The sequence below is a fragment of the Solanum stenotomum genome, chromosome 9 (genome assembly GCF_019186545.1).
Source record: "Solanum stenotomum isolate F172 chromosome 9, ASM1918654v1, whole genome shotgun sequence".
NCBI classification, from domain to species: domain Eukaryota; kingdom Viridiplantae; phylum Streptophyta; class Magnoliopsida; order Solanales; family Solanaceae; genus Solanum; species Solanum stenotomum.
Window position 1 is genome coordinate 55,340,805 of NC_064290.1, and position 23,861 is coordinate 55,364,665.

Here is a 23,861-nt window from a genome sequence, read left to right on the forward strand (position 1 = left end):
TAATTCTATCCCACTCCACCTAACCCTCCGCTTCCATTTTTTTTTTCCGTTTTGTGTTAGATATATACATATCTTTTTAGGAAAGTATTTCTTACTAGTCGTCGCAGACTTTTAAAAAAATATTATTTATGTTATATTCGGTACACAATTAGAAATTTTTTTTAAAATATATGTACATATCTAACATAAAAAGAGAAAAATGTTATAAAAAAATAAGAGCGGAGGGTTAAATGGGGTGGGGTAGAATTTTATTTTTTAAAAATAAAGTAATATCAATTTATCTTGGGGAATGAGTGGGTGGTTTGAGGGAGGGGGAGAGGGTGAAGTATGAATTTTTTTAAAAAAAATTATAAAAGAAATCCTAAAAATAAAAGGATGGGGGATTGTCGATGGGGGGAGGTTGAGTGGGATAAGAAAAATAAGTTAATTTTTTTTAAAAAATAAAATCATTTGGGGATAGTAATATATACTTAAATTTTTAATTTTTAATTAATATTAATAGTTTATTATTTAATTTTTGTCAAAGTGAATATTTTATCGATGTGGAATATCATGTATCAAGGTTTTTTCTAAAAAAAAAATGTGTATTACATGCCACTTAGGTGTGTTTTTCAAACTAATAAGTGATAGTTTAGATATGAAACTCAAATAAAAAATAGCTTAGGTGTGTTTTTGACACTTATCTCAATTAATAAATGACATAATTGATCCAATATTTTTTTTTAATTAAAAATCAATGGAAAAGGGTTATATTTGTCCTTGTACTCTTATAAAAGGGTCATATTTACCCTTCCTTATACTTTTTTGATATATTTGTCCTTACTATCAAACTTTGGGCACATATTTGCCCTTGAACAGTTAAATATCATATCACCACTTTAATTATCTTATATTGACACCTACATGAATATATTTTTATTATAATTAAAATATTTTACTTTCTATTTAGTATTCTATCAGACTCATTTACTAAAATCCGACCCAAATGATGTGAAGACCCATTAACCTTAACTCCAATACACATTCTCTTGCATCACTTTATCCATCAAAACATCGATGATACAAATACAACTTAGATAACAAAATGTTAGCCTCCAATATTAAAAAAGATCAATTTATACTTGAAAAACATTGAGCAATGTGATTGAGGTCTTCACATTTTTGTTTAGTTTTGTACTCTAGATCGCTGGCGGAGCCACGTGTAGTTAAAAGGTGTCGACTGACATCCCTTTGTCGAAAAATTACATTATGTAGTTAGAATAATTTTTTTTTTATGTATATATATTACATATTGACACTCCTTGGCTTCTACACGATTTTATTTCTTATATTTTGACACCCCTTAGACAAAATTCTAGCTCCGCCACTACTCTAGATTATTAAGATTGCACAATCTAGTTTTGTACTCTAGATACTCCCTCCGTCCCTATTTACTTGTCCATATTTTCTTTTTTAGTTGTCCCTATTTAGTTGTCCATTTTGACAAATCAAGAAAGGACAACAATTTTTTTCCTATTATACCCTTATTTACACTTCTTGAAAACTGTAAAAGTGTATGTTGTTTCCCTCCAATTTATTTCACTTGAATTCAAATAAGTGATTGTAATTTTGAAGTGAAAAGTTGTCATAAGGGTAAAATTGTAACTTCACTGTGCTAATCATTGTTGCCTTAATCTGTGTGTCATTTCTAAAGTGGACAACTAAAAAGGGACGGAGGAAGTATTGTATTAATAGTGGTTGAACTTCGATGAAGAAATGTCATTGTGGTGAAATTGTGTGAAACCTTACTTCAAAGACTGCTTATTCTTTCAGAAGAAAATTTTGCAAGTACCCAAAACCTGAGATTTTTTTTTAATTTTGCAGGTCGTTTATCAGATTCAGAGAAATTTCTTCAGAGGCACCTAAAGAAGAACGATCGTTTATATGCAAATGCCTCAAATTTATCAGACTCCAACTACTATCAGGTATTGCAACTTCTCCTCCTAATCACATTGTAACAAAAGTTTCCGATTGACTTGAAGATAGGATTAAAGTCATTTTCTCCTAAACTTCTATATAAGTACTTCAACAGGATCATCTTTTCAAGTTCAGTTGGAAAATCACTACCCACATTTATACGCCCTAAATCCAAAATTCTAAGAAGTTTTGAAATTCTGTTACTCTAAGAAGCCTTTGATCTAAGTTGTCTCTGATGTTTTGATGGGCAAAATGATGACGTATTGATGGACAAAGTGATGCAAGAAGATGTATATTGAAGTTAGGGTTAATGGGTCTTCACATTGGTTGGGTCGAATTTTACTAAATGGGTCGAATAGAATACAAAATAGAAAGTAAATTTTTTATTATAATAAAAATATATACATGTGGAGCCATACAGGTGCCACATAGGACAATACAAGTGGTGACATGATACTTAACTGATGTTAAATATGTGCTTAAAGTTGAATGATAAGAGCAAATATATCAAAAAAATAAAAATAAAATAAAGATAACTATAACCATTTTTTAAGAGTATAAGGACAAATATGACCCTTTCCCGAAAAATCGAACCAACATGCCTGCCTTGTGTACATTCCTACCTACAATAAAATTTGGTCGGATGACCATTTTAGGTAATAGTTGATAATTAAATTATTTTTGATAAGAAATTTTTGATTGAATAAACATTTGATATGGTTAAGACTTTTGTTTGACTAATCAAAGCTAGATCCTCGCAACATTAGATTGGTGTCCAAATCCGGCTTCCTCACACCTTAGACTCGTGGACCCTGATCCACCTTTTTTTCTGGCTTTTACTTAATAATAAAAGGAAAAATAAAAACGTAAGTAGCGGGCGTCGAGCATAGAGGGGGAGATTGGAACACCGACGAAACCCTAGCAACAGAAGCTCTCCCAGTTTGCGGGAGCAAGTTATCGATCGTTGGCTTTCTTCCATCCGCCCCAGAAAAGATGGTCAGTGCTAGCTGTTTGTTCGACTTGTGTTCAGTTTTGATAGTTATTGGAGTTCTCCTCCAAGTAATCGAAAGCAGTGCTGCTTTATCATGTCTTTTCATTTGATTTAACTGAGTCCAATTGCGAGTCTCCTTATTTTCTCATTTGCTTAGCAGAATAAGCTAGGAATAGGGCGCCGGGACAAAGTTCAGCAGTTTATGACCATAACTGGGGCAAGGTATCTTTTGAAAATGCTAAGTATCTTGTTTCGCTAACTTCTTTGCTCTAATTTCACAGCTGACTTCTGACTCCGTTGCCTACATAAGCTCAACTTCATACTTCATGGTTTCTTTTGTCTAATCAAGGAAATTCATTTATCAATCATATATACCTGTTAAGGAAGAAAAGGTGATAAGCAAAAACACGTGATTGTAGGTTTACAACTCTATAGACTCTGTTGGAAGCTGGCTTGCAGTGTCTTTTAGCACATTTGCTTATAGTGCTTGTAGTTTGTTTGAGGCACAATTCTTACTAGTTCTTGCCACAATTTTTGTGCAATTGAAGATTATCATGTTTGTTTCTGTTTACCTTGCGGAGCAAACAAAAGATACCAAAATCATACAACAAACTTCGCACAACCAACTTTTGTAGATCATATTCCATATTCTATGCTGATAGATTCTGATGTTCAACTCTATCGTGGAAATTTAAAAAAATTCATTGTTCCGTACATGAGATTCCTACCATCAACTTCCTGCTCTGCTAAATAACACGGACCAAGATTTATGCTCAAAATTAAGTTCTAATGGCAACATTCCCTATGAGAAATCATGACTTGAGTATCTTATGGAGGCAGGTCAACTATTGTTGGCTTATCTTAAACAAGATATGTGTCTGGTGTTGTGCTCAAGGAACAAGAGATCTAATGGAATCTCTAGAAAACAGACACTGTGGATACGATAACGTTGTCATCATAGTTGAAGTATCATAGTTGGTTGCAACTCCTGGTTAGTAAACTATTTTTTAGGCTCCTTCATTGTGGTTACTTATACTATGGACCATTGGTTGTATTAGATATAATATCGCTGAAACAAATCTTGTTTGCTTCATTTCTGAAACTTTCCAAATGCGAGGGCAACTCATTTAACTCTAAAGATCATGAACCTGTATAAAATCTTGCAAACTTTTGGCACCCAAGTATTTTAGCGATGACATCATTTCAAATGAACATAATGAATCATTTAGATGAAAATTTCCTTTGTTCTCTTAGTGCCCATAGCTGGAAATGTCTCTTATTTTTTTAATGTTGAAGACATGAGCTTGTAGGCAAATATGACTCAGCTAATAGTCTAGACACAAAAGTAAGTTAGGTAAGTTATATATGAAACCAGCATCTAGTAATTGCTGACGGTGTGAAACAGTAACACCCAGAAATCGATCCTTTCCGACGTTGAAAAGAGCTGATTAAAATGCAAGAGCACACTAAATCTTTGTTTGAACATCAATGTATCTAAGAACTGAATTTAAGTAAAATAAGAGTGCAAGTTCATCACTAATTAACCATTCTCAATACAATCAATCATTTGGGAGATATTATACATGTATAAGATCCTACATAAGTAGTACCATGTTTGGTAGTTGGTTAGGACTATGTTTAAAATTAATCCGGTATTTGGTTTGCAATTTAGAAACATGCATAACTAATACATATGGAAGTTATGGGGAAATTTATGTATAATTTTATGCAGAATAGAAGATGAAATAACTATACATGGAAAACTGAACTTTGCATAACTAATTCCTGCATAAAATATTACGGAGTAGGGAGTACATAAATTTCCTCATAACTAATCATTGTATAACTAATACATGCATTACTTAAGTCAGCTACCAAATGACCCTTAAGTAACAAATTGCAAAAGGATTAACTTTAAGGAATCAATGATGTTTATTAGCTCTATAATGATACACCGTGTTGTCGGCCCAACTCCTGCACTTCGACTAATTCCATGGGGTACAACTACTTTCTACCGGTAAAGGTATCATGTGACTTTTAAATAATCGGGTGTGCGAGCCACCTTGCGCGCACCTTAACTAATTCCATGGAATATACCTCCCCCCTCCCACCAGCAAAAGGTGCCAAATAACTCTGTCTATCAAAGCTTGGAAAAATAAGAAAAAATCACCTAATGCTTCTCTATTGGATTTGAACTTGAGACCTCATGGTTTTCAACCTATTTTATCGACCGCTTAGGTGCAAGGTATCAGGTAAATTTGTCCGCCAATACTTGGACTGCCCGGAGGAAATCATTTAGTGTTTTTACAAATCCTAGATATAAATTTGGAACGCCAAGAAAGGTTTTAGCATCATTTAATTAGTCAACATAAGACAAGATAAAGTTCCTTGATGTTATTCTTTTTTGCCCTGGATTTTGTAAGTTATGAATTTCATCCTTCAACTTAGTTCATAAATTTGTGCAACGTCACACTTGAACTTTTCAGCTCATATTGAAAACCGTACATAGTTTTTAATTAATTTTGAAGTTTAAGAGTTTGATTTGTGTTGGAGGAGTGTCATTTTCCTAATTCTGTTAACTCTAAATATCTAAATTCTGGAAGTGTTTATTCACCATATGTCCTTGCTCTTGTCACTGGATTCCATGGGGAACATCAAAGTCGTTTATGCTTGAGCAGTTTAAAGTTTTTAATTTCCAAAAGTTCTGTGGATTAGGTTGCGATGTTTGTGTAGTACCCAGTGATAACTCTCCATCATCATATTTGTACACAGTGAGAAAGTTGCTCTTCAGGCTCTGAAGGTCAGTGATTGGAATCTTGAAGGAGCATTTGATGTATTTTACAGCCAGTCACAAGTCAAGTCATCTGCTGATACAAGGCGGTTGGAGGAGCTTTACAATAGATACAAAGGCAAGTTTAGTATCATACCTATTCCTTAACTAGATACCACTTTTTTGGTTTTGCAATTTATAATTTGCTCTTTTGATATTACGTAGTCGTGATATGCTATATCAAGAACCAAAAGATTTGAGCTATTCTGATTTAACTTTCTTCTTTTATTCAATATTAGTTTTTGCATGTGTACCCGGTCATGTCAATGAGTGAAAATACTGGAAGTCCCATAAATATTATTAAAAATGTGTTTGAGTTACAAAATATTAAGTAAAGGAAAATGTGTTTGAGTTGCAAAATATTAAGTAGGAAAATGTGTAAGTTCTTGAAAATAATGAATGATGACCCTGTTTAGCTAATTCAAAAAAAAGAATATCCTACGGAGAGAAGTCCTTGGATGTCTTATTATTATTATTATTATTATTATTATTATTATTATTATTATCTTGATATCAGGGTTCTGCATCTGCTTTAGAAGCCAGACTAAGTAGCATAACGTGACATGTAACACAGCCATGCTTGCTAGTCATGTAACACAGCCATGCTTGCTAGTCTCTAGGGGCGTCAAATTCAGCCCAAACTCATGTCCCACCCAAGTTTTAATGGGTTGGCCATGTGCTACGTTACAAATGGGTTATATTTGGGCACAACTCATCTTAACCCATGACAAAAGCTAGCCCAAACTCAATCCATGTAGCAGCCCAAATTCAACCCACCACGTATCAAACTTCAACCCCAATAGTTAGAGCTCAACTCATGACTGTCTAAGATAATTATGAGTGTTATAGTTCCTTCAATTTATGTTTGAATATGATATTCTATCATTCATCTATATTATCTAATTATATTGCAATTAAGATAATTAATATCATGAGTTTCCCTCTAAGAAAGTAACTAATATCAACATCCAATATACGACAATGCTGATATTAATCCAACTCCTCAAAAGTTGAGATTAAATGAATCGACCGCGTTTGTTTGGATCACTTTACAAGCCATTGTTGAAGCCCACCATTCTCCTGAAGTACATGGATCTGCGTATCACGCATAAGTTTCCTTTTGTGGCTGCCAATGGGAGGAGCACAATAGGTTCTTTGTGGTTAAAGAAGGCGAAAAAGGAAGAGGATGTCATCAGTAAAGGTGGACGGGTTCTCCTTGTTGGAAACAATTGGGAAGGGGATATTGAAGAAGCTGTCAGGATGTGCTTGCAATGGAAGAGGAAAGAGGAAGTGGGTGTTGGTTTTTGGGGGTGCTTGGGGCTGAAGAAGGGGACAAGGAGTTGATGCTCGCGTCAGGAATAAGAGAAGGGCTTGCAGTTGATGTGGATCATCTGGAGAGAGGGAGATGGGGCTTTCGAAGGAGTAGAAATGAGCTTTGGGCAGTGGAGGAGTTGCCTCAGATCCCTCGTTTATTTTTGCTGCACCCATATGGTTCTGGGATGTATAGAGAATAATTAGGTGTCTTTTGTAGAGAACCATATTGTTTTGTAGGTTCTTTATTTTTGGTATACTGGAAGTATACGACCACTTTTGGCTTTTGATTAATATAACTGTCTACCTGATTAAAAAAAAGAAAAAAGAGGAGGGTTTGCACTGAGAAGAAGCGGAGGGGTGTGGGTTAGTGGAAAGTTGAGCAGCAGAGAGGGATTGGGGTTCTTTTTGTTGGGAATGTGTTGCCTTCTATGTGGATTTTGTATATGTTCCCAAGTGTAGAAATTATGGAAAGCATTTTTAGCCTTGTGACTATCAATCAAATACGTAGATTCTGACCCTCACTAAACAATCTTAAAAACATATTTGGAAAATGGACACTATTTGCTATATATAAAGTTGTATGGTTGTAAACAAAAACAGCTTAGAGTGTTACTGGAAATTTAAAGTAGACTATTTGCATCCACATGCATCTTTTATGACTATCATGGAACATCTGGTTTGTGTTTCACCTTGCATTGCTTACCAATCATCATTTTCTTGATGGACATTCTTTTCTTTGGCAGACCTGTATGCTGACATGATTTTGGCTGATGGGATTAGCCTCCTCTGCAATGACATGCAGGTGGGTTAGTCTAGTTGGTTAATCTAATGAGTCAAGGGCCGAAGCCTCACACACCACCATCATGGTGGAGCTTTAAATTAAAAAAAAAGGCCCCTTTTATATTGTTTGTGGTTTCAAGTTGGTTGTATAAATTTTCCATTCAAACTTGCCTAAATTTTAAGTTGTATTAATGATGTGTAGTTATACTGCACTTTTAGCTTCTCCTACCCATTTTCTGTTAACTAAATTTCTTATTATGTTTGAGCAAATTTTTACTCTTTTGATTTATTGTCAGGTTGATCCTCAAGATATAGTTATGGTATGCACTATTAACTTTACCCTCTTGTCTGCTTTTCTATTTCTATCTCTCTATTCCCCTTTAAGGTTTCATTTTGTAGGGAGAATTTGGCTCAAAGAAGATGTTTATCAGTAGAATTTGTGTGAATAAGTAACTGCATTGAAGAAACTACCAATCCCATTTGACCATAGATTTTGAAGTTGAAACTTGAAATTTTGAGTTTTTGAAGTAGTGTTTGGACATGTATTTTGCTTGGAATAAATATTTGAAGACCAGATTTGAAAATCTGATCACATTTCATGGTCAAACAAATTGCTGAAAATAAATTTCCAAAATCTATGGCCAAACTCATAGAGTGGTTACATATGGCTTTTAAATTTCTTGATGATGCAATTAACCTTGACTTAATCAAACCCGGTACTTGTTCCTGTTTTCGGACGAATTCACAACCAAAAGAATGGCATAACATTGAAGCCAAACAGCCAATTATGTTTTTTGAATCAAGATGATGATCTCACGCAAGGGTATGACTTAGTGGTCAATGTAGTGGGTTGAGAACCATGACATCTCAGGTTCAAATCCCAGTAGAGACAAAAACACTAGGTGATTACTTCCCATTTGTCCTAGCTTTGGTGCACAGAGTTACCTAGTACAAACTCTAGTACATGTTGTTGGTGGGAGGTGACATGTATCTCGTGAAATTAGCTGGGGTACGTGCAGGCTGTCCCGGACATCACAGTTGTAAAAATAAATAAATTAAAATGGCGATTTTTCACTTAACAAACATTCTTTGAATTTCCGTATTGTTATAATTTATGCAAGCATCTTAAAAGTCTGAAAATAATAACAACAATAATAATTGTAATAATTATTTCAAAAAAAATAATAATTGTAATAATTAAAAAAAAAAGAAAAAAACTAAAAAAAGTAATAATAATAATAAGAAGAAGAATCATCGTAGAATAATTTTCCTGCTTATTCCAAACAAGTACTCCCTCCGTCCCATTTTATGTGAGGTAGTTTGACTCGGCACGGAGTTTAAGAAAGAAAGGAAAACTTTTAAACTTGTGGTCCATAATGAATGATAGAAATTTGTGTGGCATGTAAATCATTTCATTAAGGGTAAAATAAACATTTTACAGTTAAATTGTTACTTAATATAGAAATGTGTCATTCTTTTTGGAACAGACTAAAAAAGAAAGTAAGTCACATAAATTGGGACAGAGGGAGTAATAAAAGCAGAGAAAGATTAAGGGAAAAGGGAAAAGACATTTAGGAGTTTCCTGATATTTGATTGACATTAAAGATTGAATTCAACTACAGTTGGTTCTTTCATGGCACATGAAAGCTGCAACCATGTGTGAATTCTCCAAGCAGGAGTTCATTGGTGGATTACAATCTCTCGGGTAAGCCTAGGTTAAGACTTGTTGACTTCTATAGTATTATCTCTTTTACGCTGTCATGTTTGATCTAATGAAGCTGTCTCCTGAATGGCAGAATAGATTCATTGGAAAAGCTCAGAGAGAAATTGCCATTTATGCGATCAGAGATGAAAGATGAACGTATGTGATGACATGGAATTTTCTTTATGTTGTCAAAGAAGTTTTTGCCTTGTTTTGATAGTTTCTTATATCTACTCTAAATCTAGATACAAGCTCTTTGAACGTTTGATCTTATTTTGTTTAATCAGATGAGAGGTTTCTGACTTTTAATTTTTTTGTTTTACTTTGTTCAGATAAATTCCGTGAGATTTACAACTTTGCTTTCAGCTGGGCAAAGGAGAAGGTTTGTCTTACTGATCCCTCACCTTCCCGTTGCTAATTCAAAGGCCGATTGAGCTTTTGCTCGTTTGAGTTAAGAATATTTAGGCTTCCTTTCCTTTTTTTTAATCCCTCTTTTGTGCATTCATTTCATTTTGTTAAATACCAGTAATATTGACAATGGTATCTATGAAACAGCAACAAGTCACTTGTTTAATGACCATTTTGAAGTGTCTTCTCTTCTTTTCTCTTTTCTCTTTTCAGTTAAAACCAAGATCCAATCTAAGTTTCTCAATTTTGTACCACAGTACTGGAGATAATTAAGCCTGTATACCACTTAGTCTGAATAGCCGTATTCAAAAGCTACTTGGTGTCTTAGCTTGTTCCAAGCATCTTTAGGTATGATTGCTTTTAACTCTTGATGCGGGTTCAGACGCATAAGAGAATCTTAAACAAATCAAACTACCTTTTTCTAGGGCTGTCACTATTCTCCAATAGTTTTGAATTCCAAAGGAAAATTGTTATTAACCACACATTGCTTTAGCAGTTGTTTATTTTCTTTTTTCCTTTTTTGGTGAGAAAAGACCCAATATGAGATCTACTTCTTTGGAAACTGCCTTGAAAGTTTTAAATGTTATCAGTGGATGACATGTCAATGCATGCTAGCCCAAGACAAAGCATGGGAGAATAATGACTTTTTGGTCAATGTTAAAGCTTGTGTTTTGCTAATAAACCAAGAAAAAGTATAAAGGTTTGATTACTCCACTAACATTTCCTTGACCTCTTGGATGAATAACTCAAAATTATTAGCAGAATTCAGAAGACAGATATTGATAGCTATTTTTTAAATGACCATGGTGTCCACGTCAACTTCTGTGCACCTCGACTAATTCCGCAGGATACCTGGCACCTCCCTCCAGCAATAGGTGTACCAGTTAACTCTGTCCACTTGAGACCTCATGACTTCCAATCCCTTCATTGACCACTAGGCCACACCCTTGGGTGCGATAGTTGCTTTTTTATGTCATCTGAAGTTAGTAATTGGAGTCCTGGATGGATTATCCATAAATTGTTTCTCCAATGTTTTTGGATAGAGAACCTGGATATGTATCTAAGATGAGCAAATGTGCCCCATACCTGTGGTCATTTTAACACCCTTCTGGTTTTGCATTGTGAAGATGTTTACTCTAGTTTAACATATGTTTACCATTCTCAAAAGGAAAAACATATTTCAATCCCGGGTGATGTGATATGCAATGAGGTATATCCTGGTAGATGAGAACTGCAGGGTTAATATATATGAGAAATAGTGTTGCCTGTATGAATTTTTCTCTTTATCTCAATGATGGTAAAGGGGAAAATGGAAAACAAATATTGGTCAGTCAGAGATGTTTACAAAAAATGCTCATGTTTGCAGTCCTTCGCATAAGAAACTGTATAAAGTTTGTTTACCAATTCTCAAGAAACTGTATAAAGTTAAAACAACTCTGTAACAGATAGCTGAGATGATCAAAACTGCAAAATGAAAAATCTCAAATCCAATTTGCAGCACCTGTTTTTCTGTTCTGCTCTTCGTTGCTTTATATTAGTTCTACCTACTGCTTTCTTCGACCAGGAAGCTCTCAGTATTTAGCCTGATGTCTAAATTATTAAATTGTGGTGTTTTGGGAGGAGAATTTCTGAAGTTTCTCCAGTTTGCTTTTGTAATTGAAAGGGAGTAGGAGTACAGTGTCATTTGTTTAGATAAGAACCTCGTCTTCTTAAATTTCAGGGTCAGAAATCTTTGGCCTTGGACACGGCTATTGGGATGTGGCAATTGCTGTTTGCTGAAAAGGAGTGGCCATTGGTTGAGCATTGGTGTCAGTTTTTGCAGGTAGTTGAAAGGACAGGAAGTGCTGAGTTTTGTTGTTCACTGGATTCTGTTGAAATGCATGTCTCCAAATGATTTCTCTCTTTCCCTTTGTTTCTGCTTCTGTATCTATCTTTGGTCTTTATTACCACAAACTTAATCTGATCTGTTCTTAGAAGTGATCGTCTGCTTAAAGAGGATGCTATAACTCACCTCTACCCCCTACTTTGATCTTCCCCACGTAATTCAGGCAAGGCATAACAAGGCTATTTCACGGGATACTTGGTCTCAGCTCCTGGAATTTGCAAGGGTAAGTTACTCTTCATCTACTTTAGAGTATTAGCTTTTGAACTCACCCACCATACATCCATTATTACCACCTCCCCATCTTCCGTCTCTCGCGGCTGTCTTCATGTTAAAGTTTTACATCAGTATATATTACCTAAGTTGACATTTGTAATTATCAATGCAGAATGTGGACCCTGCATTATCAAATTATGATGCTGAAGGAGCTTGGCCATATCTTATAGATGAATTTGTTGAGTACTTGACTGAAAATAGTATTGTCCAAATTGGTCAAATGAGTGATTGGAGCCAGAAATGCTGATGGTTTTCCCCAGTTGCTACTGTGCTGTGTAATGTTATTGTTTGTTGTTTGAACTGTTTACAGTTTTCATGAACAAATTCATGTACAAAATACGCGAGGAAATGCCTACTCTAAATGCAAAGTTATTGTTGACTTGATTTGGATTTCTTGGATAAATTAAAGATTTGTACATGGGACGAGCCCCCGGAGAAGTAAAAAATGGAGCCGACGTTATTTCATGACACTTGTCTAACAATGTAAGAATCTCAAGCTAACTTCCATATTCTATTATTTGTCTCTCTGGTGGTTGATCATCCAAAAAAAAAAAAAAAAAAAGGAGTTGCTACAGTAACCTGTATCATGAGGTACTTGAACTCAATTGCACTCTGCGATGAAAACCAAAACTCCATAGCCATGTCAAATAAAAGGACTTATTTGCACTAAATTTTGCAACATCTTCTGGCTGTTATTCCTGTATTTCATTTGGTTGCTACAACCAATGCCATGTGCTCTATGAGGTCCAACACTCGATTACTGCAGAATAAAAAAAAAGGTCCAAAAGAATAAATAATGTTCATGATTATGTGATACTACAAGATTACGATAAGTGTCTCTGCTTTTTATATTTCCAACTAAATGTTTGTTATGTTGGAATTGCTTTAATAGATGAATTTTATTGCCCAACTACAGATATCAATTGCATCTTCAACTTGTTCAGGTGTATATATTGGTATGTTGGTTGTTAGATAAAATTAACCAGGGAACGCTATTTCAAAGTGTGATTGAGAATATAATGTGCAAATGTAGCTCAAAATCAGAGCAGGGAGTGTTGTGCTCTGCTAGGCGCTAGCAAATGTTAAATTATTAGTATTTTTTATTGAGAGAAGCAAATACATACACAGCTCTCCTGTATTAATAAAAAAATTAGTAAGCAGTTGAACTAGGGATCAGGATGTCCAATCAACAGTCTTCACGTACTGCCTACACTTGTCCTTGTTAAATTAAATCCTCAACAATACCAAACTCCTCATCATGAACCACCAAACAGACAAATGCAAGCAAACCTAGTGATGTCAATTATAAAGCCAAACCTAAATTAATTGGCAAGAACCCCCNCCCCCCCCCCCCCCCCCCCCCCCCCACCACGCATACATATATATATATCTAGCCATGAAGAAGGTTGTAATCTCAGCTCCAGTACCAGCTGATGCGCTTATGCATGCATGTTTGTGGTCGTCAAGGATAGAAATACCACCTTCCACTGATGATAAAATACCAATTATTTTACTAAATCATATATATATCTAAGAGAGAACCCTAGGCCCGCCTACGTGACGCTACCATAAATCAGGATTCCTTTTTAATTTATCTTATTTCCAAAACTAGCCTTCCCCTTTCATGAAAAGTTGTGACTTTTATGAAAAGTTGTGATTTTTATGAAAAGTTGTGACTTTTCTGAAAAAGAATTGCAACTTTTATGAAAGGTTGCGATCTTTCTGAAACTTTTAAGAAAAGTTGTAACTTTTATGAAGAGTTGCGACTTTTATGAAAGGTTATGACGTTTATGAAAGGTTGTGACCTTTACGAAGGGTTGTGACTTTCCCAAAGAGTTGTGACCATTCTGATAAGACACAATAAGCATTTGTTCACACTATCCTTTTTTGTCTATAAATAGAGGGATTTCCTCTCATTTTAACACAACGAAAATTCTGAACTTCTTCTTCTTCTTCTGCACAATTAAATATTCGTGTACTTTGCTCCTGTTGAGTGGCTTACTGACACAATTGTTTTGTATCAATATGTTGGTGAATAAAATCGTTTCATCTTGAGAGGATTTAATTCTTTAAACCTCAGGTATTAGAGGGGAATAATTTTCTTAACGGGACCTTGCAGTGGACTCAATTTTTCCTTTCTATCTTTTTTTTATGACAAGAGAAACCCGCAGCCGCTACCCTTTGGGTGCGCACAAGGTAAAACCCCCGCTCTATGCAATAGCTCACAAACCACATAGGAGAGGTAACTTTTTACTTTCTATTTCATTCTATTTTTACATATCTTGGTATTTTTTTTACAGTTATTAATTTATGCTTATGTTATTAATTGTTGTTTTTGAGTACATGTTTTAAACTCTGTTGTTTATATTTCTGCAAAATTATTGTCTCTAGTTATATTGAACATATACACATATAGTAGGTATATTCATTGTGCAGAAAATAAGTATTGTACTCAGTTCCAAGAATTCATGTTTGATATTCTATATAAAATTCTATAACTTAAAACTACTATATATAAGCTTACATATTATCTATTTTTACATAGATATGAAGTTTCTCACTTATCAATTGAAGAAATTCATTATGCAAGTTCAAAAGTTATAATTGCTTTCATGTTCAAGCGTAATTTTTTTTTGAATCTGTTAACAAATTGTTGAATTTTCCCCTGAGACATATATCACAATTGTATAATTTATGCAACTTAAATGTGTTCCTTTTCTTACGAAATGCCTTTGTATCTATATTCTTATTTTCTTCTTTATTTTCCTTTTAATGTTGATTAAAGAACCAATAATTTATTATTTCCTAAATAATTCATTCATTAGAGGTTCTTGAGTTATGTGATAATGACAAATAATCAAATTCATGTTGGAATATTGCTAATAATTTAAGAACCTATTTTTTTCATTATTTTTAATGTATGGATATTAGTAAAGGATTATTTGCAAGTTCAATGCAATTATTATTTATGACCGCGCGAAGCGTGGACAAATTACCTAGTATAATATAGTTAGAAGAGATATTTATTCACAATATGTATATACTCACATATATAGTCAGATGCATAATTGATTTCATTGAGGAAAACATTTGATTAATATATAATTGGATGACTTCCAACAAATTAAAGTCATAAGTTATTATTTTATGTACAGATTTTTTATTGTAGCATGATTGATATCATTAATAGAGTTAAATAAGTTTACTTTTGAGTTTTTTAACCTAGCACATAAATAAAAAGAAAATAGATGAAGGTTACTAATAAAATGAGAAAAGAGATTATTGTGTTTCTCTGGATGTGTTACGTTACCTTTTTTATTCTTAACTTTATATATACACATATAAATAGATTTTTAGAATTTGATTAAAAAATAATAAATATATCAAGATAAATAAAAATATCACCAACAATAACCCAAATAATATACGTCCTCCATTCAAATGGTTAGTCAACAGATTGATTCAATTACATCTTACATATATGTATTTCTCGGGTTATATTTTATCAAAAAAATAATTTCATATATGAACAAATACAAACACTTTGTGAGGACAACTTTATGAGAAGAAAACAGAAAAATTAATATAAGAATTTAAATCTTTGTGGGTGTGACATCTTCTCTCTTTCCTTTTAAAATAAAATATTTCAAATCCAACAAATTTACATATGTACACTTTAGGCACATTTAACAGTGTGGGAAACATTCCTAAACACGTGTAAGCAAGTGAAATATATGTGAGAGTCCGTCTAACTAACTAACTAACTAACTTAGATGACCCGACCCGAGCCCTCTTTTCCTACGTTACTTACATAGAGGGAAGAGGGAAAAAGCAAATTTAATTGTCATTGATCGGAGGCAAAGAGGCTCTCCTCTCTTCCTCCGATCCTCATCTGGTACTCAACCTTTTTCTCTGCTTTTTTCATTGAAAACGTCTTGATTTGCAACGACTTTCTATTAATATTTTTCATTCTTACGTGCAGATCATCCTACATTGTTGGATAATTAATGGCTTCGGTTAGCTTCAAATACTGGGATGATTGTGTCGATCCTCTTGATCTGGAAGCTATGTGGCTCGATCCAGAAGTTAGAGCCGAATGGCTTAACGCCGGAGAAACTAAGGGATCAAAAGTCCACCTCTCACGTGATCCTGATGGTCAGCCTTATCTAACACAAACAGAAATGAAGGTTGTTTGTTTGCACAAAACTATTCTTCTCTCCTCTCTTGCCTGCAAAACCTATTTTAATTTTGACAATTAGTATATATATATTATTCCTCCAGGCAGTAGCAGGTATTATTGTCCGAAGGCATTTTCTATCCCAGATTGATTCGGTATGTATTTAATTCTTCAAACTATTGTTCTGTTCAATTGGAGGGGATAGCGAGTCACTACATACATTCCCTATTTTCAAGGGGTTATGATAGTTTAAATGTGGATGAGATAAATTGACGAGCCATCTAAACATAACATCAAACTCTCATCATTTAGTACATCAGACCTTTTTAATCATCAACAACCGAAACACTCGCTGAGGGTCTCCTGGAAACAGCCTCTCTACCTCCACGAGGTAGTGGCAAGGTCTGCGTACTATTTACCCTCCCCAGACCCCACCTAGTGGGATTTCACTGGGTTGTTGTTGTTGTTGTTGTAACAACCGAAACACTCGCAGCTTTTTTTTTCTTCCAATTTCCTCTTCAACTGGATCCTTATTGCTTTTTTGTAAATTTTGATCTTGGAGCTCCTGTTAACTTATTGATGCCCTTGTTTTCTCCTCAAACTTGAATGCCACTACTTCTTGTTCACCGCATGGAGTTCTGAAACATATATATTTGATGGAGAGTTTTGGGTGTATGCTATGTTGCTAATTTTCTACCATTACACGCTTTGCACAAGTTGCATTCCTTGGAGTCCAAGTCTGAACTTTTTACAAGTACATGATTTTCTTCACTAGGACCTTTCTTTGTCTCAACCTGCAATTATTGTTAGGTTGCTCAGTCACAGGATGAATCAATTGAGTTTAGAAATTATCAACATTTTTTCCGTACTTCTCCTATGAGTGTCCTTCCCATATTTTCAGGATATGCTTTGCGCTATTGCTGAGCTTGAAAGTGACCGGCAGCTTCTTGCAACACGGTACAATAAAAAGTCAAAAGAGATTACTATGGGAATTATGCAGATTTTGCCAAAAACCGCAGACTGGTTGGTGAGGTATTTGATTTTCTTTTCTCTTCTTGAGATTCTGGGGAATTATGCAGATGTTACCAAAAACTGTGGACATGTCTTCTTTTTCTTTTTTGATTGAAATAAGCTTAAGTTACAATTTGTTTCAGTGATTTGGGTTACCGAACATATGAGGTGACAATGGATTCAAAACTTCTTTACAAGCCTTTTGTAAATGTATATCTTGGAGCTGCATATCTTAAGTGGTTATCAAATTATGAACAAAAGTAAGTTCATATGGTTATTTGTTCTTGTAGTATCTTCTTTCAATTCCATGTATTAGTGCTAACGAATCCTAAAGATCTTGTACCCAAATGCCTAACTGTGGAGCTTTATGAGCAGAGAGAGAAGTGAAGAGTTCATGGTGAGAGCTTACAAGGGTGGTACTAAGAAGGCAACTCACAAGTCCACTTTACCATTTTGGAGAAGTTATCTCTCCGTCAAAGAGACCCTACCATCGAGGTAGTTGTTCAGATGCCATGATATCATTTCAGTTTGATCATTATTTTTTCTGAGTTAAAATGGAATCAAGGACAGGAGAGTGCACCCTTGTGGTACTATATGGTTTAATGTAGGGGGCTTTATATCATATAAGTAAGTTGTTATGCAGAAGAATGCTGCCATAGGTATATACCTTTTCTGAGAAACAAAATTATGGTCTTTATCATCTATTGACATTCTGTAATTTTATTGCTTGTGGTTAATACTAAAAGAATTGAATATACTACTTACAGAAGTTTCTCAGTGAACTAATTTCTTGAGTTCAGTCAGCTCTAGTATTGCCCACAACTCTCTGCATATGATACCAAATGACCTAACATGATGCCAACTTAGGACTTCAATGCACAAAATAGTATAATCTCATCTGATACTCAGGTACCACTTTAAACATATTTTCTTCCAGAGAGAAATCAAGGTCTACTAGGGTTCATAAACCTCCCTATTAGAAGAACATCAGGTCTTACCAGACCAGAGGAAGGCATAGTTTGAGGAAGTGGCCTGATCAAAATCTTCATTGCTGGACTAATTTGGAAGAATACTGTAAAGTCTTGTGAGTATTTCAAATGGAGGTCCTTGTATATTGTGACATCCTGATGAGTCTTACACAGAGACTTGATCTTCAATTCGAAAGATATAAAGAATCTGTTGTACAAATCAAATAAGGTTGGGTTAGAGTCAAGTGGAAATGAAGTTAGAATTGTTCTAATCTCATATGAACAGTCTGCTTATCATGTCTAGCTTCTGATAACGTGGTATTCCAGAGAGTGCTATTTGAAAATTAGGAGTTAAAATAGCAAGGATATGATGGGAGCATCTCTCTAGTCTCAAGCCTTCATGAGCCTTCTCTAGAGTTTGATTACCTGTCAATCCTTGATGACGATGCAATCTTGGTAAAAGGGGCAGCCTGTGACACCATCTTATGCGTGAGAAATTTACGAATCTTTTATCAGTTTTCTTGATTGATAACACTGATGATCACCATTTTTGTCATAGTAAGCAGCAGGGAAAGTCATGCTCATGGTCAAAAGGGTCATCTGAAAACTAGTGACAAAGTGAAGGCGTACTCTTATTAGGCTCCTTAGGTTCATGAGAAGGCAAATACTAGTGTAGGGTAGGCATACTCTTATTAGGCATCTTAGGTTCATGAGAAGGTTAAATACTAGTGTAGGGTAGGCATACTCTTATTAGGCACCTTAGGTTTATGAGAAGGTTAAGTACTACTGTAGGTATATGATTGTGTTATTATGCAAGATGATTAGATGACTATCTTCTTGACAATTTACATGAACTGAGTAGATGCTTTTGATTTGTTCATACTGCTATTTGTTAATAAGTAAATGGATTATGTATTGTTCCTAATATATGCTATACTACAATTGACTTTTGTAGGAAAATCTTTGACGTCAATCCTTTGCCCCCTACAGCATCTGCTACTGGAGTTCCTGAAAAGAAAGGTTGTGTGAGCATAACTAATAAAACATTCATTTTCTCTCTCTCTCTCTCTATATATATATATATGTGTGTGTGTGTGTGTGTGTATGTGTGTGTGTTTTCTTGCAAAGCGTGTATAACCATTTATGTGAGAATGTACAGTATGATGGCTTAAATGTTGTGGGAAGGGCGTGAAGCCTGATTACATTCTCTCTATCACTTCATTCAGTGCCTTAAGCATGTGAAAAATTAGTATATTTTTCCAATTCAGTGTATGTCAATCTTTTAATGGCTATAGAGACTTAAAGAGAAGAAAATTAGCATATTTGTCATGCAACACTTTGTATGCTTGGAGATTCTACAGCTATAGAGAATAATAAAAAATTAGCATGGTCATCATGCGACACTTATGTACGAATATTTTATGTTATCTGAAAGATAGTTGATCATTGATGTTAAGAAATAGCTAGCATCACTTAAATGTGATGGGAAGGGCATGAAGCTTGATTACATTCTCTATATCAGTTCATTCAGTGCCTTAAGACATGAAGTGAATTTTTCAGGTATTCTTTTGAGTTTATTTCATGGATAGATTAGAGTGAGATCTCTAATTTGTGTGCTCTATAAACACACTTTAATTATGGTGAGATTTTTCCGTTAGTTGATTCTCGAAATTGAAAAAAAAAATCGGGTCCAGACCCACAAAATAACTAGATGAACCATGTAACTTTCCGTGTTTCTACTTCTCTTCATGTATTATTGTATTTTGACTATCATTCTATGATCAAAAGTATTACTTGATCCTCCACAATGTAGCAAATTGTTTCCAAACCTAGAGGCACTTTGTCCACATAGAGGTATGGTACACACTTATTTGTACATTTTTATTGTGTCTCCATAAGTTCAGAATGTTGACACTGAATACGGTGTGATTATGTGAGTTCTCTTGTATGCCCTAGCATGGGGGTTCTGGTGGATCATGGATGTGAGTCAAGTTCACTTGTATCTGTAGCCATTTGTGAGTTCGCAATGCGTTCTCCTATGTACCTAATCATTTGTAGGGTTACAATGGATGGAAAGTGAGATCTTAACCTTGTTGAAGTTGCTTAGTCGATGTTATCCAAGGTGGAGTACTCTATTGTGTTAGAAAATTCAAATCAAGGTGGGGATTTGTCAGAAAAATATGTATAATTTTTTCTATTAGCATTTGGTTAGTTGCTTGGTTGCAACTTTGAGAAAGTTTACAATTTGATAGACCTTTGAGTAAGATGACGATAATCTGAAGTTAGTTTGTGACTTGATTTCAATGTCAATATCTCACACCCAAGTGATCAAGTTGACAATTCGAACTGGTGAAGGAATCACCTATAGATAGCCACCCTTTCCTCATTGTTAGCCATGGGATTAACAACAACAACAGCGTACCCAGTGTAGTACCACAAGTGGGGTTTGGGGAGGGTAGAATGTACGCAGACCTTACCTTTACCTTTGTTAGCCATGATAGTCAAAAGTAAAAAAATGTAAATGAGTGGTGGGGAGAGTTCTCTCGTAATATGAGGAGTTGAGAGAGTTTTAAGTAGACTTCATGAGAAATATTAAAGAAGTGTTAGGATAAACTTGTACATTCCTTGTCTACTCTTTTCTTTCCAGTATTTTGCTTATGATTATTTTTTAATATTCTACTTTACGCGTCACAACAATTAGGAATTGAGAATCTATATCTTTAGATCAGAGAAAGGTCTAGCTGTTGGACGAATTTCATTACATAGCTAGTTAGTATATTAAGTGGGATCTATAGTTCCGTATATATTTTGGTTAGAGTGAATTACTCTGCACATCTTTTGGTTAATGTGAAATTCATCCTCCGTGACCTGGGTGATACTAATTGGCTGTAGCGTATAACACTGTGTCTCAAATTCTGTAACTATTATTATGATATTTTGTCTGTCCTGTGTCAACCAAAAGTACCACTCAATTGTTTCTGCAGGGTAACAATCTCTTATATATATTTTTCATTTGGTGAAGGTCCAGTAAATACAACTTGGGACTCTAGAACTTCCGCAGAAGACGTGGAAGAAATGTGGAATCATCCCTGTGTGAGCAAGGAGTGGAGCAAGTCAGGGGAGAAAAGAGGCCATGTACGGTTTTCTCATGATACTGAAAAGAGACCATATCTTTCTCGGGTAGAACTGAGGGTAAGAATGCACGGTCAGTATGTGTAGAACTGTAAAGTCTAGTAAGAGTTGTTGGATGCTTCCAGTCTCGGAGATTATGCCATTTGCTTCAATTGTTAAAACTAGCTGTGTTTTCCAGCTTAAACTATCCATACTAATTGCAGCTTGTAAACTCCATTTTACTTCTATTTTGAGTGTTTTCCTTTTGGGAACTTTGTATGCCTGTTGCATCTGTTGAAGGGTTAACGTATAACTTTTGAGTTTTGATGGAAACAGGTTCCTTAACTTAACTCATTACTAGAGTTGTTTGGGTATTAATTTTCTGCAAGTTCTTAATTTCTAAATTATCCGAATTTCTGACATACCCATCTTGTTGCAGGCAGTTGCAGAAGTAATTGTTTCAAAATACTTTAGCACAAGAGGACTGAAACCTGTAAGTGGGTACATCTCTTTTGAGCAAGAAGCTACTGAAGTGATTAAAGTTAAAAACGATACAATGTTATTTTTCGTAAAAGCTCTGCAGAGAATGAAGAGATATCTACGAACGTAAAAGAGAGCGGTTAAGCTCAATTTTGGACCATTAAACAGGAAAAAATTGGATGTAAAACTGTAATCACCTTTATAACTCTAGAGAGATTTGTTGATAGAAAGAAATTTCAAATTTCATGCCACACCTGGCGATTTTAGTATATCGTATTTGTTAGTTTACAATCTAAAGGAATTATTTTTTCAACCATCTAAAAGGATTGCTAGAAGAATGCTTGTGGTTGTTCTTCCTCTTCCACCACTTGGTATAAAGAGGAAGCGTAATGAGGATATTTCCTTGTTATTGCAGACTGTCCTATGTGCTGTTTCTGAGATCGTGACCATGCGTTTTGTTGAGGGAATTGGACAGCGTACTGGATTAATGGGAATTGACTATCCCACGGCACGCTGGCTTTACAAGTATGTGACCAATACCTTCCTTTAATAAAATGTCATTTTGGTTTGGTCTGGTGTAGTTTACTTTGCATTTTCTTAATTCTTTAGCAATATGGTAACCTATGCTCACTTTGGCTAAGTTTCACTAATTTTAAACTTGCAAAATCTATTCGGTCAGAGTTGCTTAACTGAATTGACAGTTGAAGTAAGAGATAAAATAGTTTTAGTACTAATGCGTCTTCCAAACGTGAAAACTAGGGACCTGGGATACAAGACCTACAAAGTGGAGTCAGTTGAGGATCTTACAAAGCCATTTGTTTCCATGTACTTTGGCGCAGCCTATGTGGCTTGGCTATCAGAGTACGAGGGAAGGTAAGTCCTCTCTTACTGAATTGGAACTATGGATTACCACTAATATATAATTGATCGATTTGATTTGATTACTTTTACTGTTAGAGAAAGGAGTCTCCAGTTTCTTGTCCAGGCTTATCTTGCTGGACCCCAGAACGTGAACCTGCAGGAGACTGGTCCTATGTGGCTTAGATTTGAGGAAGCACTGAGCCGTTATGAAGATTTAAAAACGTAGGCATTCATTAGTTATAAGACTATTTCTGATTGACTGACCAAATGTCTGATGAAGGTGGTTTGTATTTTCAGGGAAGCAGCAGGTAGTTGTAATATTTTGTGAGCTCGTGCAGTTCCAACTATTTCACCAAATCCTTGAATGGTTGCGCAAAAATATAGAAAGTAAATATTTGCAACAGTACCACCACTCCAATGTACAATATTCCATCCAGTCTTACATTGTTATGTAAATTTTCCTTCTATGTATTTATTTGTACCGCTCTAAAATATAATTTCATTTACTAGTATGCTCAGAAAATGCTATTACAATGTGGGAAGGAGATTCAATTGATTTACCTACTGTATGTTCAAATAGAGCTTTTGCTTTATATTTATATATATAATATAATACTGTAATAAATAAAAAGAAGGTCTAGAGACATTTTAAAAATTACCTTTTAAGTCATGGGTTGAAATCCCCAACTTTATTTTTTTTATCTTTTCAATTCTCTTATATAATTTTTAAATGAACTGTGAAATATTTATTACTTACTTATGAAGCTGCACAACAATAGGTGGATCAAAGAATTAAAAATCAGTCCAAATGGGAATTGGGAATGGAGCTAATAAATGAGTGATGAGTTAAAGATGCACGAATTCCACTATATCCAATAAACAAAGAAATATTATCTTACCGCTATTCTCCCTACTGTACGAAATCAATTTTATATTTAGTTCCTAATTAATTATAATAATTTTTTTATTACATTTTTTAAGATATTATATTTATTATTTTCAAACGAGTGATATAGTAAATTTTTTTAAAAATGTGCAAAGTCAATAATGAACGAGTATTGTTGGATAGAGGGAGTATATTAAAAATACAAATATTATATTTGTCTAATTTAAA

General features: G+C 34.6%; 2 protein-coding genes across 3 annotated transcripts; both read left to right on the forward strand.

Moving 5' to 3' along the window:
- Positions 1 to 2,824: 2,824 nt before the first annotated feature.
- On the forward strand, positions 2,825 to 12,523 carry LOC125875937 (uncharacterized). Its single transcript, XM_049557008.1, has 11 exons — positions 2,825 to 3,015; positions 3,108 to 3,169; positions 5,720 to 5,856; positions 7,835 to 7,893; positions 8,168 to 8,191; positions 9,494 to 9,576; positions 9,668 to 9,732; positions 9,906 to 9,955; positions 11,702 to 11,803; positions 12,030 to 12,089; positions 12,252 to 12,523. Exons 1-11 carry the CDS (start codon positions 2,950 to 2,952, stop codon positions 12,384 to 12,386), a joined length of 843 nt encoding a protein of 280 aa, XP_049412965.1. The 5' UTR covers positions 2,825 to 2,949; the 3' UTR covers positions 12,387 to 12,523.
- A 3,608-nt stretch (positions 12,524 to 16,131) lies between these two features.
- On the forward strand, positions 16,132 to 23,277 carry LOC125877211 (uncharacterized). Of its 2 annotated transcripts, none has more exons than XM_049558553.1 (12): positions 16,132 to 16,326; positions 16,421 to 16,471; positions 17,218 to 17,348; positions 17,471 to 17,587; positions 17,703 to 17,822; positions 19,251 to 19,315; positions 21,318 to 21,487; positions 21,846 to 21,899; positions 22,302 to 22,411; positions 22,646 to 22,759; positions 22,844 to 22,969; positions 23,045 to 23,277. In XM_049558553.1, exons 1-12 carry the CDS (start codon positions 16,147 to 16,149, stop codon positions 23,073 to 23,075), a joined length of 1,269 nt encoding a protein of 422 aa, XP_049414510.1. In that variant the 5' UTR covers positions 16,132 to 16,146; the 3' UTR covers positions 23,076 to 23,277. The 2 variants fall into 2 exon arrangements, with proteins under 2 accessions (XP_049414510.1, XP_049414511.1); XM_049558554.1 differs by having other exon boundaries at positions 21,324 to 21,487.
- The last annotated feature ends 584 nt before the right edge of the window (positions 23,278 to 23,861 follow it).

Excerpts from the sequence above, each read along its gene's own strand:
- LOC125877211 (XM_049558553.1), top strand. The coding sequence starts at position 16,147 with ATGGCTTCGGTTAGCTTCAAATACTGGGATGATTGTGTCGATCCTCTT. Across the intron at positions 17,823-19,250 it reads AAAGAGACCCTACCATCGAG|GAAAATCTTTGACGTCAATC; the intron begins GTAGTTGTTCAG and ends TGACTTTTGTAG. Across the intron at positions 21,900-22,301 it reads GCACAAGAGGACTGAAACCT|ACTGTCCTATGTGCTGTTTC; the intron begins GTAAGTGGGTAC and ends TTGTTATTGCAG.
- LOC125875937 (XM_049557008.1), top strand. The coding sequence starts at position 2,950 with ATGGTCAGTGCTAGCTGTTTGTTCGACTTGTGTTCAGTTTTGATAGTT. Across the intron at positions 9,577-9,667 it reads GGTGGATTACAATCTCTCGG|AATAGATTCATTGGAAAAGC; the intron begins GTAAGCCTAGGT and ends CCTGAATGGCAG. Across the intron at positions 11,804-12,029 it reads ATTGGTGTCAGTTTTTGCAG|GCAAGGCATAACAAGGCTAT; the intron begins GTAGTTGAAAGG and ends CACGTAATTCAG.